We start from the raw sequence: 18,307 nt of genomic DNA on the forward strand, positions 1-18,307 counted from the left end.
TCCTCTTAACCTTTTATATAAAAATAATTTCTATTTAATAAAACTAAATTATTCGTAATTTAATATGCAATTATTTATTCTTTCTGTTGTCTAATTTTATCTAAATATAGAATACATTTCCAAATTTATGTTTACCTATAAAATTATAAGTGTATATTTTTTATCATTAGGTACATACTTGAAACAATTAAAATCGCTAATAATACAAAAATATAGCTAATATTATAAATTAATTAATAAATTAAAAAAATTAAGTAAATATTATATAACTTTAAATAAGTTTAAGAGTATAAAATAATTAATAATTAATAAATATATTTGGGTTTCTGTCTACGCAAAATTAGAAATTAGACAAAAAAAATATTTTATATTAAATAAAAAAATATTGGTAACGACGACACGTCACGATCTCGGATCTAACATAATTTTATAAAACCAAATAAAAGGATTGATTCAGGGACTAAAATTGTGTGCAGTACGACACATTATGTGTAGTACGAAATGCCAAGTGTGTAATACGAAATTAAAAAGTGTGTAATGCTTTTATTACACTTTTTTCTTCATTAATTAAAAAATTCTTGTTGGGAAATTGATAGATAAGAATTTAATGTATACCATCTATGTTATCAATATTTTGATTATATGTTTATTTCCTTATATTATCAGCTATGGCTATTGCTATTTTTAGAATTATTATTATATTATAAAACCATTGATTAAGCCATATTATACAGTACCTACAGTTTTATATATAGTATACCATTATACTTCTAATCTATGATAAGATTAATATCAATCAATCAACTACGATCTATGATTCCAGATTTTATTTAAGTTATTATTTAATCTACTTTATTCAATATTGGTTTGAAAATTTAACTATTTAAGTATTAAATATTTTAATATTAATAATGTATAAGTGGCTGATAAAAAAAGAGAAGACAATCGACCCAGCTATATCTACCGTTACAGCTCAAAATGAGCATACAAATGATGATATGCCTAAAGAGCCTGGTGTTAAGAGCAATATAATAAATAATGTTTGTTTTGAAAAAGTTCCTCAGACTAAAGGTAAGAAATTAATATACTATGAAAGTCATTTATTGCAAATTGTATTTAAGGATTATAATAATAATAATAATAATAAGATTAATATCAATTTAAATAGTTGATATTTTCATTACTTAATTTTTTTAAATAATTTATTATTAATTCAGTATTAGTTGGTATTGTAACTTGAATTTGATTAGATGTGTTATATTGTTTAGATAATGTTAATTTAAAAATTATAAGTAATAATGAAAACAATGGTGATGAAAATGGAGTTTCTTATGTGGCAAATAAATTAAATTCTGTAAACCACACTAATCACTAATGATGATATGCCTGAAGAAGTGAAGAGCCTGGTGTTAAGAGCAATATAATAAATAATGTTTGTTTTGAAAAAGTTCCTCAGACCAAAGGTAGGAAGTTAATGAGATGTTCTATTTGTGTTCTGTATCCAGGTACAGTATTGATACACACAAAGCAAAAAAATCATGTACCAGCTATTTGTTCATCTGGTGGTACTGTTCCGAGAAAATATATATTTTCTAACCATTTATTATCAAAAGAACACTTTGAATGTTTAAAAGTGCATCGTTTGTCTACTTTACCTAAAGAAGATAAAACCAAAGAAGCTCCTTTAGATAAACTAATCTCTGCACAAAACCTAAAGGTATCTCAAAAAATCAGTGAGTTGATGTGCACGGTTTTTAATGATGCCAAACGAGGAACTATCAGTGCCTGGTCATGGCCTTCTAGTGAAGTTGCTTATTTAAAACGACAAAAACTAGATATTCAACAAAAATTTAGCCCATTAAAACCTTTGGAAGGAGAACTTCAATATATTAATCCACCTGGACATAGAGAAATGCTTCGGCTATCATAAGTGTCTTCAGTAGTAATTATTTAATCCCCATCACCTAATTACTTCGTAAATTTCATCGTAAACACTAAACTTTATCCTAAGATAAAAATTATACCTATTAATATAAATTTTTAACTGAAATAAAACCAAAGCAATTAATAGATATATAATTAAGTTTTAGATTCTGAACGAAGTGATGAATGTATTGTATTTACAATGATGTGTGTTTTTTTTTTTTTTTTTTTTTATGTTTGTTTTTTGTGTCTGTGTACAGCATAACTAGTCGAAATAATGCTTCGATTTCAAACTTTGGGGGTGGTTTCCGATGTAAAAGTGAAGATCCTTGATGCATTATAGAGGTCAAAAGTAAACATTTTCCAACAGTTTTCGACCAAATCGATATTTTTATATGGTTGTAATTCAAAAATAAATCACTGTAAATACTTGAAATTTTCACCAAATGTTAATGTTAGTGATATCTATATACAGTTTAATTTTCAAAAATTTTAGACTTTTTTTGAGTTATTTATAGACCACTGAAATTTTCGATTTTTTTGAGAATTTTTTTTTGAAGTGTCGGTAAAAAAATGTTGGACGACCAAAAAAACTTGAAAATTTAATACACGGTTCCTCATGAGTTGTTCTTATTGTAGCTAAAAAAAATTAAAAATCATAAGTCACATTTTTTTTTAATAAGCGTTTACAGTTCAAAATTTTACGAAATCTGTCGAAAACGCGAAAATTTGCAAGTAATTTTGAAGTTGAAAAATCATAAAAATTTTTGCGTTTATAACTAAGGATTAAAAATACAACACTAAGTTTTCCTTCAAGTAGCTATAGAGAAAACTCGAAGCATAATTATAGGAAAAATTTTAAGTGCGTTTGAATTTTAAATTTTTACGAAATAGCGTAACGATAACGATTTATTCTCAAACGATTTTAAATATTTGTTATTATTCAAAAAGTATAAGTCGTAGATACTTGAAAATTTTATCAGTTATTTAGATTGGCATTTAATTTTCAAAATATTTTGTCTTTTTTTGAGAAATTTATAGACGACTGAAATTTTCAATTTGTCTGAACATTTTTTTTTGAAGTGTCGATAAAATTTTTATGGCCCTATCAAAATACTTGAAAATTTAATACAAAGTTCCTCATAAGTTATTCTTATAGTGATTAAAAAATTATAAAAATACATACGCACGATATTTTTTTTATTAGCATTTGAAGTTCAAATATTGACTTAATACGTAAAAATTACGGCAATGTTCAAATTATCTTAGATCGAAATTCATAAAAGTTTTTCTTTTTAATTCTAAGATTTGAGAATTTAATACAAGGCTCATAATATAGTTTTGCAATAGCAGTTGAAAAATAAAAGAAATATATAGCCACATTTTTTTTACATGCATTCAAATTTTAATTTTGACAACATACGTAAAAATCACGAAAATTCGTAAATTATTTTATTCTAGAATTTCATAAAAATTTTCTTTTTAAATCTAAGATTTGAAAATTTAATACAAGATTCCTTACAAATTTGTCAATCTTTATCACAAAAAAAAATGTCCACCGGAAATTCAAATTAAATTTTTATTAGTTATTATTAGTTATTATTATTATATTATAGTTATTATTAGTTAATTTTTATTAATTGAATTTCAAATATTGACAAAAATTCGTCAAAACCATGAATATTTGCAAATTATTTTGTAGTTCAAAATTCATAATATTATTTGTATTTATATCTAAGGTTATAAAATTTAACACCAAGTTTTACATACGTTTTGCTTCAAATAGGTATAGAGAAAATTTGAAGCGTCATTATAGGAAAAATGTTTTGAGCGTTTGAGTTTTAAATTTTTATGAAATCGCGTAATGATAAAGATTTATCCTCAAACCAGGTATTCGTATAATCGTATATAAAAGGTATTATGAATTATGATAACTACACTAATTGATTAACCATGCCTTATGCAAAATGCGTCTTAATTGAAAAATAAAATATTTGTTTCAAAATAGAATATATGACAATATTTAAATATAATATATCCTAGACTGACAAATCATCTCCGTTCAGAATCGTTTTTCGTAGGTATATAATGATACCTATCATTGCATTCAAATTTAATCCCATCCATTACAGTAACCTACTGTACAGCAGAGCGACATCCACGACTTACCCGCTTTTTATTTAAACTATAAATTCATATACTATAAAATTAATAAACCTATATACCAACATAAATTATAAATACACATAAGCAAACGTTTTGTTACTTCAGCACTTCAGCAGTATACGTAAAGTGTAATAACTATAACTAATAAGTAATAAGGGTCTACAAGTGCTTAACTGTGTGTAATTCAATAACATAAATATGTTGCTAATTGCTATGTAGGCACTATTACTATTTAGATAATAATATAATAAAACACTATATATATATATATATATATATATATATATATATATATATATTAACAGACTTAACAGAAGTATTCAAATTTTTCATTCCACAATTCCACATCAATCTTTTTTTTTTAGCAACGTGTTGGTGATACATATTATTATAGTAAGCACATTGAAAAAAAAAACATGTTGTAAGGATTAATTATTTATAATAATATATATTTACGACATATGTACATATACATAAATTATATCAATACAACGAATTTAATAATTATAATTATGCATAGGAAAGTGTAATTAAATATTTTATGTTTAAAAAATAAATAATATTCTAAAAGTAGGCACTCTTATACAACGAGGCATACAATTTTACAAGGCTGTAGTTTTCATATAATTTTTTTTTTAATTCACTACATTTGAATATTTTTTGAAATTTTGAAACTTATCCAAAGAACTACAAATACTGAAATGTATTAAAATTAATAAAAAGAAAGTAACATATACAAAATAGTAAATTAAAAAAAAAAAAAAAACATTGAAGGTAATATTTCGATATATAAAAACAGCATTACACGAGTATCAATATGTTCCATTCCAATGACATTGTATTGAATACATTTCAAAATATAACTATTTTTTTATTTTATTATTATTAAAGAAATAACCCTCGGCAACTTGGCCATTGGGATAAGATACATTTTTTTTTTCTTTGAAAGGTGTTACATATATTATTAGGTATAATAATAAAGTAAAGGTTTAATAACAATAACAATAAATGCCTAAATTATATGACTATAATAATAATAATAAGGTTGGGTTTTTTTTTTTTTTTAAATGATTAAATAAGTTTGTCCAGTCCTGTTTCTTGGAGAAACACGAATATGTCTGGTCGTGATTGTAGAACAGGTCCCAGTATATCGTATAAATCGCTGGATAGATTATTGCGATTTCTTGCATCGAGGTATACAAGACATTCCGTCGGAATGTGTTTAATTGTAAGTTCGACCCCGCACGTCACACACGAGGGGGGCTCATCTCGGGGACATTAGGTAGCCATGTGTTATTCTGGTATATGGCGTATTCTTAGCCTGCTGATAATGGTTTCCTTTTTTCTATCAGGATGATAGTTAGGCCAGTGAAGAACAGTTTATTTTATTTTATTTTTTGTTTTTCCCATGTATTTCGCCAAGCTTGTATTGATATGTGTTTTATCGTTCTTATGGTATCTTGAAAAGTGGTGAACGAAATGATGTCTAGAGAAGTTGAGGAGGCTGTTTGCTATTGGCATGCATATCTGCTTTTTCATTGCCTTCAATTGAAGAATGGCCTGGTATCCATTATTTTGACCACATCCCCTTTTGATAGATGGATATAACTATTTTATATATTATATTTATATTCTGTAATTTTACAATTTTTTAATCGATGTATACCTATATTTAATTTGTTACAATAATCCATACATGTGGAGCTAAATATATATATATATTTTTTTTTTTCAGATATCTATAGTATGGAAAAATCAGCTAAATTGACAAACATCGGAAGTGGATGGCGACACTCAGTTTAAATACATCTGATATATAGTGACAGCGACGTTTTGACAGTGATTATAAAGGGCAGTTGCCCAATAATTTTAAAGGAGTGGATTGATGGTTGCCGATATAAACTGTGCAACGGGACCAGGCTTAAAGTCAAAGTCTTACATCCCAATATGGCAATATAGTGGAAGCTACAATTTTAACTGGATGTGCGAAAGGGGAAACTGTATTTGTACCAAGAATTCCTTTAATTCCGAACGATCTTCCATTCGAATTTAAACGATTACAGTTTCCCCTTAGAGTGCTTTGCAATAACTATATTAACAAATCGCAAGGCCAGACACTCAAATTTGCGGGAATAGACTTTCGAGAAAACTGCTTTTCACATATGGGCAGTTCTATACGCAGCTTGCTCATTCGTAAGCTCACCCTGAAGTAGCTCGGTGATTTTAACTTCTACTTATAAATCAACGAAGAATATTGTCTACAAAGAAGTTTATGATAATATTTTGAATAATAAAGCGATTATAATAAACCTTCACTGCTAAAACTTATTTCAAAGGAAGCTACGGTCAATTGCTATATCTTATAGAATAGGTTATGATAATAATAAAATTTTCTTAATAACTATTAATATAAATAGAATAAACAATATTTAATCTTGCCAGATTACATACATTTTTATACATAAACCCGACAACGATGGGTAATTCAGCTAGTAATACTATATATAATATCTAACTTAGATTAGGTTTGTTATTTGAGATCACTCGAGTAGAAAAAATTGTGCCTCACCGGTAAAGTTAAACTGCTTAATTTCGTGACAAAAGAGCAACAGCTACGATAAAAGTCAGTTGGCGGAAAGACCTCGGAATTGCTCTAGAGTCGACACCCGTGCGGCTGTTTAATATGTGAATTGTGAGTCCATTTGTCCATTTTAGTAGAGAAAAAAAATAGAAGGCGTACATTGGTTTAACAACGAACACTAACAACAGTGCAAGTGTTACACACACTACACAGGCACTCATACGGCAGCGCAACGACAACGATTTAGCGCGGCTGCTAAGGCAATGCGCTTCTTACGGGGTTGGCGAGAGAAAGCTCGACTAGCTCGAGAGAGTTATCTTTTTGTTACTATTATTATTATTATTATTGTTATTATTTTCATGATTAATATTATTGTGGTTTAGCGAACATGGGTACTCACGAGGGATGAGGTCAAGTCAGGATAGGAAAGTCCATACATTGGCTTTTTAGTTTTTATTATTTTTAATTAATTTAATAAAATAAGGGTGGGTATTTTGTTTTGAAGAAGATTAAAATTTATAATATATTGTTATTTATAAAATAATGTATTTATACATTATTTCATTATAATATAAACAGTAATATACGAGTATACAACGGTAAAGAGATTTTAATTAGGTAAACATGTAATATCCTTAATTTTATATAGTATGTTAAAAAACTATAGACCTGTTCAAAGGACAGTGTCCATACTATAAAAGTCCTGGTAGGGAGGTAAAATTAGAAGAAAATGTCGAACTTTTTACCTGCTAACTTTCATGTTCAACGTTGGTATATATGTCACATCGATGATGTGTTACCGATTACAAAATATCATAATATTTAAAAAAATTCATAAATTATTATTTATACAAGTCAAAACAAATTCAAAAAAATTAAATGTCTCACTTATCATTTATCAACCATCAACACATACCTGCCGTAGTTGGTACTAAACTATAAAATTTTATTATTTTAAAAATTACAATACACAATTTTATTATTTTAATTATTTTATTATGATTATAATATTTAAATTCGGGCGATAATTATTTGAATGTTATCTTATCATAGACGTAGACATCAAAATAACATTTACAGTGGTGGGCTGGCTCCACAACAGTAATACTTGCCACCGGATTTATGGCATTTTTAAGCTCGTCGAATTCTATGAGTGTTTTCTGGAGTTTCCATTGGAAGTTAAATCGGATACCAATTTAAATTTTTTCAATCCCCTAACCGTAATTTTTTTATGTTATATTAAAATAATACTTTATAATATGGTTACCGGTTACCTCAATAAAATCTTTTCTGAGTTTCCTAAGTTGAATTTTGATTATTTCATTGTGGTGTATACTGATGGCTCTGTTTCACCTCTTTCTGCGGCTATTCTTTTTATATCCCAGAACTACATATTTCCTTTTCAAACAACCTACCTCCTATTCTTCTTCATCTTTCACTGCTAAGTGCTATGCAATCATTGAAGCTTTATCTCTTATTTCAAACCTTGTCTCCAATAAATACTTAATTGCTTCTGATTCAATGTCTTGTTTACAAGCACTAATGTCTAATCCTTTTGACTCTCAGCTGTCTTCTCTAATCCTTACCATTAAATCAATCACCCTTATACTCTATCAAGCCAATTATACCATACAATTTCTTTGGGTTCCAGGCTATATCGGTATACATGGGAACGAAGTCGCCGATAATCTGGCGAAATCAACGTCCAATTTAATATGTCCTGCTCTCACCCAACTCCCCCGTACTGATTTTATTCCAATTTTACGGTGTCATATATCTAACCTCTGGTCCACATACTGGTCAAATCTCCTAGCTGAGTTTGCTACCAGATACAAAAACATCGTACCAAATGTTCTTAACAAAGCATGGTTTAACAACCTCAATTTACCAAGATCTAGTATCATATAATTCAATAACCAACGTTCTGGCCATACTTTACTACCTACTCACTCATACAAATTAGGTCTAAATAACTCCCCACTCTGTACTCCACATCCCAACGAAAGTATCTGTGATCTCCCTCATCTTCTCTTTGATTGCCCTTTTCTGCAAGTGAAGCGCGCTATTTTATTTAATTCTCTTAACTCCATCAATGTTCCTCTCAATCTTTCCTCTATCCTCAACACCAATTCGGAAATAGTAACAAATATAATTATTAATTTTATTTTGGAGGCTGGTTTCATAATATGATTTACTTTACTTTTTAATACTTTTTATTTCATTGTTATAATTTATCTATACTTTTTTAATATTGTATTCTATAGAACTGTATCTTGTTATGTCTTTCAAATAATTGTTGAGCTGTATTAGTTAAATTGAAAGCTAATAAAAAAATAAAAAAAATATGGTTACCTCAATTACTCCAACGAAGAAATAAAAAAGAAATTTAAAAATAATTATATATATTTATAAACTATAATTAGATAGAATAGATTCTAAATTTTTATCATTCATAGATACTATACAAACTTAAACTAGCTTTTGTATTTTGATAAAACATTTTTACCTCAGCAAATTTTAATTTGGTTTTAAAGATATTTAAATGAATAGGTATGTTAAAAACCTTTTCTTATAGGAAAAAACCACTTTAACTTATGATTGCTATTAATTGTATAGCCTTATGTTTTAATATACCGTACATTTGATAACTTACAGCAAAGGTACCTTACTTAACTAACTTATGCCCACTGTGCCTCCGAGTGAATCCCAAAGTTTGTATTATTAAAAATGAAAAAAAATTTATCGCACACCTCATGGGTCTTGAATACAAATAAATATAAAATACAATTATTCAAATTCTCAAATATTTTGAACTTGAATTAGGAAATAGAAGCATTTTTTGTAATCGAAAGGCGATGACACAAAAACATATAATTATATAATCAAACATTTTTCATATTCTAAGAATCTAAAATATGGGAAAGTATGCTTAAAATACATATTATTGCAGTATAGGTAGTTTTTTTTAAATAAATTTTACAATTAAAATTCCATTCAAATTACCTTTAGAGTTATTCCATTATTTTTCTAACTTTCCCAGGTTTCCAGTAACTGTTGCAATTATGTTTACACTGTTAGTAGTCACTAGTCATTGGGTAGACATTAAAAAAAGTTTTAGGATAATATGTAAGTGTTCCCAAATCACTAAAGAAATAATTCAGTTTATTAGAATCAATAAATTCATTGAAGAATGAAAAAAGGCAATTTGAAATGAAAGTTGAGTTAGGACAACACAATTGTATTATTATATGTATGACATAGTTCAAAATTGTGGCAAATGTGCAAATGGTTACATAACATAATTGTATATGCTTAATCATGCAGGTTTTCTTGTGATATACTGATATCTAACATGGTGGAGAATCCACACAACTCAATTCAATATAGGTAGTTTTTAAGCGCAGTCAATCAGACAAAATTACAAAAGGTAATTTGTCACTTAAAGGTATTACAAACTCATTATCATGGCTTACCTAATTGATATTTTAATATTTTGTTAAATACTTTACCAGACAACCTTCTTTTTACATTTATTTTTATTTTTATTAAGATATATCTACTACATAGCAGTAGTAACTGTTTTGTTTTTAGAATTAGATGATTTAAGTATTATATTTACAAAGGATGACTAAGATTCAGCTTTAATAAAATAACCTATTCAATAAGGTGCTTACCAAATACTATTTCAATTTTACAAATTGACAATAGTATGTATAACTAATGACTCATATATTTAATTTAAATTTTAACTAATTTTAAAGATACATAATTTTTACAAATTTACAATATTAACCTATATATTTTTATCATAATTAAAGAAATAGCGGAAATCTCAAATAGGAGTTGATACATTACATAAATAATGGTAATTTTCTAGAAATTCAGTTAATTAGCCCGATGTAACCCACTGGGTATTTGCACCATATCATTTACGTGGTTCATTATATCATATAATGGGATAATATTACACTTGTTTGGACCAACAAATTTCTAGTTGTTTACATATTAACGAGTTAAAGCATATTGTATTGTACTGTATTTAATTGGTATCATGGTACAGCTACATTTTCAAAAACTCGTTAAAAATATATCTTTTTTATCCCAACAATAAAGTATTTAAAATTAATTGGTAAGTATTATGGTAATTTGAACATTTTTATTTTCTTAAAAAGTACTTAAATACCTAATTGGTCAATCATTATACATACAATTATTCTATAATAATAATAAGCTATACATATTTTATACCTAAATCTTACTCTTAGTATAATATAATATTTATAACTATAAATTATAATACATACAAATATTCTGTGATGCCATAATATAATGCAATCTACCTATTATCCAAAATTAATATACATGTACTATGTATAATTTATCTTTATCCACTCAATAGCATAAGATAAAATTAGTTATACTACAGTGAGATCCGCTTAATGTGATCACTGGTTTATAGAATCAACCGTTTATTAGAACCAAAAATGAAAATCCAAAACCAAATTGTATGTTACTAATACTAAATTGACCTTTTATTAGAATCACTAAATACTGGAAAATTGAATCACTTTTATGAAAAATCTGATCGTAAAATAATAAATAAAAATATAATAATAAAAAAACATGAATATGAATTTTAATTTCAAGCTAATATGAAAATGAAATTTGTAGACTGTCAAATACAATAAAAAATATATAGCTTCTTTAATTTGTTTTTAATGTATTTATTTAATTTTAATTTTATTTCAAGTGTAAATGTATACCTAAATATAGAACCATTAAATAAAAAAAAGTTTTAAAATAAATAATTGTATGTATTATAAATTATTAAAAATGTAATTATTAATAAACATGTAATTGTATTAAAAGATTGAATTATGAAAAAAATGTTGTAAATGTTTTATAGAATCAACCAGTTAATAGAATCAAAATGACCTGCACCAAAGTGATCACATTAAATGGAACCTACTGTATTTATAACGCTATAAGAGAACTGGAGATGTACAGCGTTTAAAACCATTTCGATTTTATGTTGGAATTTTTTATAATGCAATCAACAATTGAACATTTTCATTATATTCAGTTAATTTTAATCATACAAAATAACTTCTTTAATATTTAATGTATATATGACATAGGCGTGTCTAGACCTTTGACGCAGAGGATGCAAAATGGTGAGTACCCAAGGGGCTAATGGGCCCTAGCCTCCTTTTTTGAATAATTTTTCTTAATAATTCATGGTGTCACTTGAAATTGCAGAGGGTGCAGGTGCATCCCCTGCATCCCTCGTGGACACGCCTATGATATATGATTAATATTAGGGAACAGATTTGAATGCAAATACCATTTTTTTCTAAATGTCTGAATACATTGATTTCCAAGTACAAACAATGTTTTACATCAAGGAATTAATAAATGTTACTTTTATTTGGCATTTTTAAGACTTTTTACATTTTAAATAATTTTTGACATTTCTAGTGCATATTTATGTTTTAAGTCGTTTTGTATAAGAATGGATAACATTTGATAAAAATGTATTCTAAAGTAATAAAATACTATTTATTCTGACTTGTCGTTTTATTATGTTTTTACTGATACAATTTTCAGTGTACAAATAAGATAGGAGAAGAGGAATAATACAATCATGGAAATAATTAACAATAATAAGAATTTCAAGAGCTTTTCTTTTGTAAAATTTAAGTTATGATTGTAATTCATCGTATTTTTAAGGCATTTTTCTTGTTTTTAAAAGAGTCTTTTAATCTATTCCTGAACATAATTTTTCTTTTTCTTAATACAATATAGATCAATCATATACTACATTCACATTAAAGCCCAGAACTTTAATAACAATTTTTAGTCTAAACTTCAGTGGAATAAATCAAAACTAGTTTTTCTGAATAATGAGTTTGAAGGAACTTTGGTTAGGGCAACAACAGCAGTATTTGATAATACAATAAAAAAATGCACATTAATTCCTAATAAAACTAATTACAAAAACTAAAGTTTGAAGTTAAAATAAATAATGTATTGTATTTTTTTTTTGTAATTTTTAAATGTCAGCAATAGAAAATAGACACAAGTTACCCTGGTATGTTATTGTTAACAAGTTAACTAAATATTTTTAGACCATACCAAAAAACTATTATCAGATGGAGTCTCATCTGGATTATATGTTTCAATATTTTCTGTAAGTGTAAAACCATACATGAATGCATTTGGAATAAGTTGATGAGTAATATCTCTTAGCCCCCAATTCGCATTACGCATCTTCAAATTGCTATCATAATCAAATTTTCTCTCAGGAGTTAGCTTATAATTATCTGTATATGGTCCATAAGTAAAAATTTTACCTTTTGGCTTTAATGCACAACAGCTACCTCTAAATAACCCTAAAAATATATAAATATGTTATTGAACATTAAACTAAGATTAAAAAAAAACCAATTATTAAAATTATTTTACTTTTAAAAACTATACCTTCTATACATCGATAATGAGAAACATGTAACATGTTTATATTCAATATATAATCATATTGTTTATTCATCAATTGACCACCAAGCCATGTAGATGGATCAGAGGATACATCCAAAAATTTTGCTGGTAATACATTTGAAAAATTAGATGTGCAAGCCTTTATGAATTCAATTAATCTTCTATTAACTTCAGTTGGCTGAAACTCAATATTTGGAAAATGCTCGGCAAAATATGATATATGTTGACCTTTTCCAGAAGATATTTCCAATACACTACCTCCAGATGGGTCCATAAATTTTTTCAGAGACGATAAGATTGATTCTTTATTACGGTCAGGGGAATGTTCATGAACCATCTATACAAACATATTACACATACAAATGATACATGCTATACAATTTAATCAGTTAAGCATATTGTGTATTAAGTATTTGAATTATCCTACCAAATTTAAACTTATAAAATTAGGCGTTAACAAATTAAAACTATAAAATAATATCATACAAAAATGAATTGAACAAAAATAATTTTTATTTTGTATTTTTCATACAATCATACCTAATGTTAAATGATTAATTAATAAAATATTGGTTTAATTATTAATATTTAAAAAATAATTATTTCTCTTATAAATTAAAAGTCAATTCCATTAATACATAATATTATAGGTATATTAACTAATAAGATGTGCATCTAAAACCATTATTCAGAACAAATAAAGTTAATACAATATTTTTTCATACTATAATAAACTCCACAACATTTTGGTTCAAACAAAATGTGAATTATAATTTACAGTACATCAATAGATATTTTACATTTTGGGTCTTTTGGGAACTCCAGTTAAAAGATTAACACTTTTCTCTCTTTTCATTGAAGGATTCTTGTTTGATCCTGGTACGTTGCTGTCTTGTAACCATCTAACTTGTGTAGCTGGTCCATATCCTTTCTCATTTTTTGCAGCAATTCGAAATATTATAGCAGGTTTATTAGTCCTATCAATCAGTGCGGCACCAAGTGACTCGTGACTGACTACAGCAGCATTATGAGGACCACAATACACACGAACAAAATTTAAATTTGTTGAAGTTGGTTTTGGACTTTGGTGTGGTACATCCTTTGGATTTTTAATGGCCAAACAAACAGAATATTCTAAGATCTTACCAGAACTAGTAGGAGGAGCTTCCCATGTTAAACTAGCACCATCTGGTGCTTTTGTTATTTTAATAGCAGATGGAGCACCTGGATAACCAGGCAAACAGGTCTTAAATGCAGATATTTCACTCCATTCTCCACGACCACAAGTATTTATAGCAGCTATTCGAAGTTTGTAAGCTGTACCTGGTTGAATATCAATTTTTAATTTATGTGTATAATCAGGTAAATGATCTAAGCTAGTATTTTCGTGTTCATCAGTAGTAGAAGTTGAGTAAAATTGTTTCACTAAACAAGTAGTACCTTTGATTACACCAACATCACACCATGCTGGTCCTTCTTGTTTAACTTGTGCTATTGGTTGTATAGGTTTTGATATTACACTTTCTGCTGTTCCATTAGTAGGAGGTGCTTGATTTAAAGCAGCAGTTGCTAATGTTGACAATGCATCAGCGATATCATTTTCCGATTTTTTCTCTTCTTTTTGATCTGCCTTTTCAACCTTAGATAATGAATTTTCAAGATTTTCAATTTTTATTTGATCATCACCTTTTATAAAATCTGGTTTTATTTCAAGTAGAGGAGGTCCAACATTTTGTGATGGTTCATCAGTTAAAAACTCAGATAATTCTCTCATAACCAAGTCTTTCAATTCTGAATCTTTCATACTTAACACTGATTGTTGATCTAAATCAACTCCGTTATCATCAAGTTTCATATCATTATTCAAAGCTGAATCGGAAACAGGAATAACTTGTTGATTCTCTTTTACTAAACTGTCTTGACCAGAGTCTTGACTAACTGGAACAATTTGATCTTGAGTGGGTTCAATTAAATTATCTTGAGTAGGAACTGCAGATTCTGTTAGATTATCTGATGTTGATAATAATTGATCTGATACTGGTGTGGGTTGATCTACAACAGTGTCTTGTTGAACTGGATCACTAACAACAACTGTAGTGTCTTCAACTTTTTCAATGTCTTCCAATGTTTTTTCAGGAATTAATTCTAATTTCTCAGGCTCTTTGACCTTATCAGTATCTTTAATGGATGTTTGTTCTGATTCTGGTTCTGGTTCAGATTGTTTTGGTTCTGGTTCTGATTTTGGTTCAGGTTCAGCAGTTATTGATTCCTTGTTTTCTTGATCAACTGTAGAAGGGTTTTCTTTAGTTACCTCTACAGTATCTAATTGGTCAGAATTAATAGTTTCAGATTTATTTGTTTCTGTTTTAACAGAATTATCAATGACATCTTTATCATCCATGATCTCAAGTATAGATAAATATAATATCTGAAAATTACAAAAAAAAAAAAAAAAAATGGAAACATTATCGCGTTGATCAGTTTATTTGTATAATTTTGCACTAAATAATATATGGACTATATTAATTTAAATAAAATCTGTTAATAACTTATAATACCTATTACTAATAAGTAGTAAGGTTTAGATTTTATACATTTACTATGTATCAATTGGGCAGTAATAACAACACCACAACGGGGTTATTTGATAATGCTAAAAGTGACAATGGTAATTTTTAAACAATTACTAAATCATAATTTTTTAATAATCAGATAATAGAACCAAAGTTAAATATTGTTATGTTTGCATGGTGTTAAAGTAAATCTAATCATAAAACATTATTGGACATTAAAAAAAAAAGATTATGTAGTTAGAGGACATCGCACCCGCATATGTTGTCACTATCAGACACACCAAATTTTTGTTCGACCACTTCAATATTGTACTGTAAGTTTTGATATTAGCATAAATTGACCTATTATAAATTTTAAAGTTAAAATTATTTCTAGGGTCCCATGTAGATTTTTATTGATATTATTTGTAAGTTAGTTATGACCTTTTATGATAAATTAATGAATTAAATCAAAAGTAAAAAAATTTCAGATCCCTTAGTCAATCTTACCAGACAAAGAAATCATAGTCACCGAGTACGCATTGAACACACGAGACTTGCACGTTCATATCTAAGAGTACCAGAACTCATGAGGACTCTATGTACCTCTCTATGAAACATAATGATATATTCTTAGAATATTCGACCAACCAATGTGCTAAAAATTCTAAAATTATCACAATCTTCACCAAAGATCAAAGAAGTGTTTGGTCCCGAACAAAAATCAAGAATTAAAGACTTGAACAAGATAGCCAATCTCACAGCAAGCATTATAATACAATGCACCAAATAAACTATCATAGGCTAATAAACACTATATTTGAAACCTTAATCTAATAATATATATATATATGTATACATTATTTAAAGTATTTTTAAAAATATAATAATAAAAATATGATTTAAGTTAAAATTGATGTAACATTTTGCATTTTGTAATCAATCAAAATAAATATAAGATATTAACTTTTTACAATATAGTAAGAAATTATTATAAATTAATGCAATTTAAGTACTTTTTACGTCATAAAAATGTAACAACCAAGATGTCCGTAGCTTTATAATTATAATATTATATAGGCTAAGTAAAAAACAATGCAATATATTGAGAACCATTGCTTAGTGTAGTATGTGGCAGCACAACACAACCGTTTTGTCATTCATCAAGTTATCAGATGGCAACCATACATTAAAATACAAAACTTATAAAATGGTCACTAAATTGAGGCACAGAACCACATGCACGTCATGTGGACGAATTATACAGATTTAAACAAGCAACTAATTATAATATAGACAGTGGCACGACACATATTTTAACTGAACTGCCTTGAAAATTGGAAGATTTGGTGAGTAAAATAATAATAAAAATAATAAAATATTTAGTATACTTCAGTTTTTCAACAATTCAAAAATCAAATAATGGAATTTCATTATATTATTTATAATAAATCATAAAATAATTAAAGTTTGTTTCACAGTTGTTAGAAGGGGTGAGTGGATCGTCAAATTATTTGAACCGTCAGTTTTAATTTCATTAGGTGCCACTGCATACTGTCAAAAAGAATTTTTAAATTTATATCTAATATAGTAAGTGATATAGCTCAAATCAAAAATGTAATCAATCACAAGCTCATGATATTTTATAACACTAAAACACACTATAAGTGTAAACCTAACAAAACATACAAGATTGAGACTATTAGGTTTAAATGTTATACTAATAAGTAGTAACTATTAAATAAATAATTATATTTACCTCGATTAAATAGAGTAGGATTTAAATATAATCTGTTCTTTAAAACAGACAAAAATGAAACAAAGATCAATAACTTACAAAGGTACTTCCAATTGATATTCAAAAAATATAAGAATTAATAATTTTGACTCAAAGAATTCTTGCAAAAGGCAGAATCGCAGAATGCCAGAATCTGAATTTTAGTTTCTGAAATAATGATAATTGATAAAATTAAGTAAACAATTCTTATCATGGAAGATATTAAATTTCACTTATTCAAGCAAATTCTAACAATCTTATTTTACAATAATTACAATGTCTTGTATTATATGAATATTCTAACAGAGGGTTTAGTAAAATGAGTTAATAATTCATAATAGGTAGTTGTATGTTTGACATATTATATTAATAACAATTGGATTCGTTTTTATGTTTGGATTGTTACCTTTCTTATTACTCCATGAAATAGTTGTTTACAAACACGGTGAGAGAAACGTCATTTTTGAAAAGTACCACTGTCCATTAGTCCACTACCTTTTATTCCACAACTTTTCCAAGACGTCAACTTATTCCAATGATACCTTTGTTCTTATGATCGGCATTCGTGTAACAGTTGATCTGCGGCCTCTTTTTAGGTGTATCAGGTGATCTACAGTATTATACAAGGTGTAGTTGGTCATTTACGATTATTATTACCTATTATTTATTATACGTACATTATCGCAGATCGCAGTGGGACAATATTGCGACAACAATTAATGACATTTTTTATAATATAACTACGAGTCATTACCAATGTTGCTGGATAGGTTAGTTTCAAATTGTTCGTTGGTCGGAGTTTGTCTATAG

At 27.2% G+C, this 18,307-nt stretch overlaps 2 protein-coding genes and 1 long non-coding RNA gene across 3 annotated transcripts; 1 reads left to right on the forward strand and 2 right to left on the reverse strand.

The window, feature by feature from the left end:
- Positions 1-860: 860 nt before the first annotated feature.
- Positions 861-6,330, forward strand: LOC149058270 (uncharacterized). Its single transcript, XR_016190606.1, has 2 exons — positions 861-1,071; positions 5,825-6,330. It is a non-coding gene; the product is annotated as an uncharacterized LOC149058270 (long non-coding RNA).
- A 6,454-nt stretch (positions 6,331-12,784) lies between these two features.
- Positions 12,785-13,505, reverse strand: LOC107161594 (methyltransferase-like 26). The gene is made up of 2 exons (XM_015508064.1): positions 13,151-13,505; positions 12,785-13,062 (listed from the first exon to the last, which is right to left on the reverse strand). Exons 1-2 carry the CDS (start codon positions 13,503-13,505, stop codon positions 12,785-12,787), a joined length of 633 nt encoding a protein of 210 aa, XP_015363550.1.
- A 154-nt stretch (positions 13,506-13,659) lies between these two features.
- Positions 13,660-17,650, reverse strand: LOC107161633 (uncharacterized). The gene is made up of 2 exons (XM_015508123.2): positions 17,480-17,650; positions 13,660-15,596 (listed from the first exon to the last, which is right to left on the reverse strand). Exon 2 carries the CDS (start codon positions 15,567-15,569, stop codon positions 13,965-13,967), a length of 1,605 nt encoding a protein of 534 aa, XP_015363609.1. The 5' UTR covers positions 15,570-15,596; positions 17,480-17,650; the 3' UTR covers positions 13,660-13,964.
- Between the last annotated feature and the right edge of the window lie 657 nt (positions 17,651-18,307).

The sequence above is a fragment of the Diuraphis noxia genome, unplaced genomic scaffold (assembly GCF_037042655.1).
Source record: "Diuraphis noxia isolate RWA-SAM2 unplaced genomic scaffold, SU_Dnox_SAM2 contig0002, whole genome shotgun sequence".
Classification (NCBI taxonomy): domain Eukaryota; kingdom Metazoa; phylum Arthropoda; class Insecta; order Hemiptera; family Aphididae; genus Diuraphis; species Diuraphis noxia.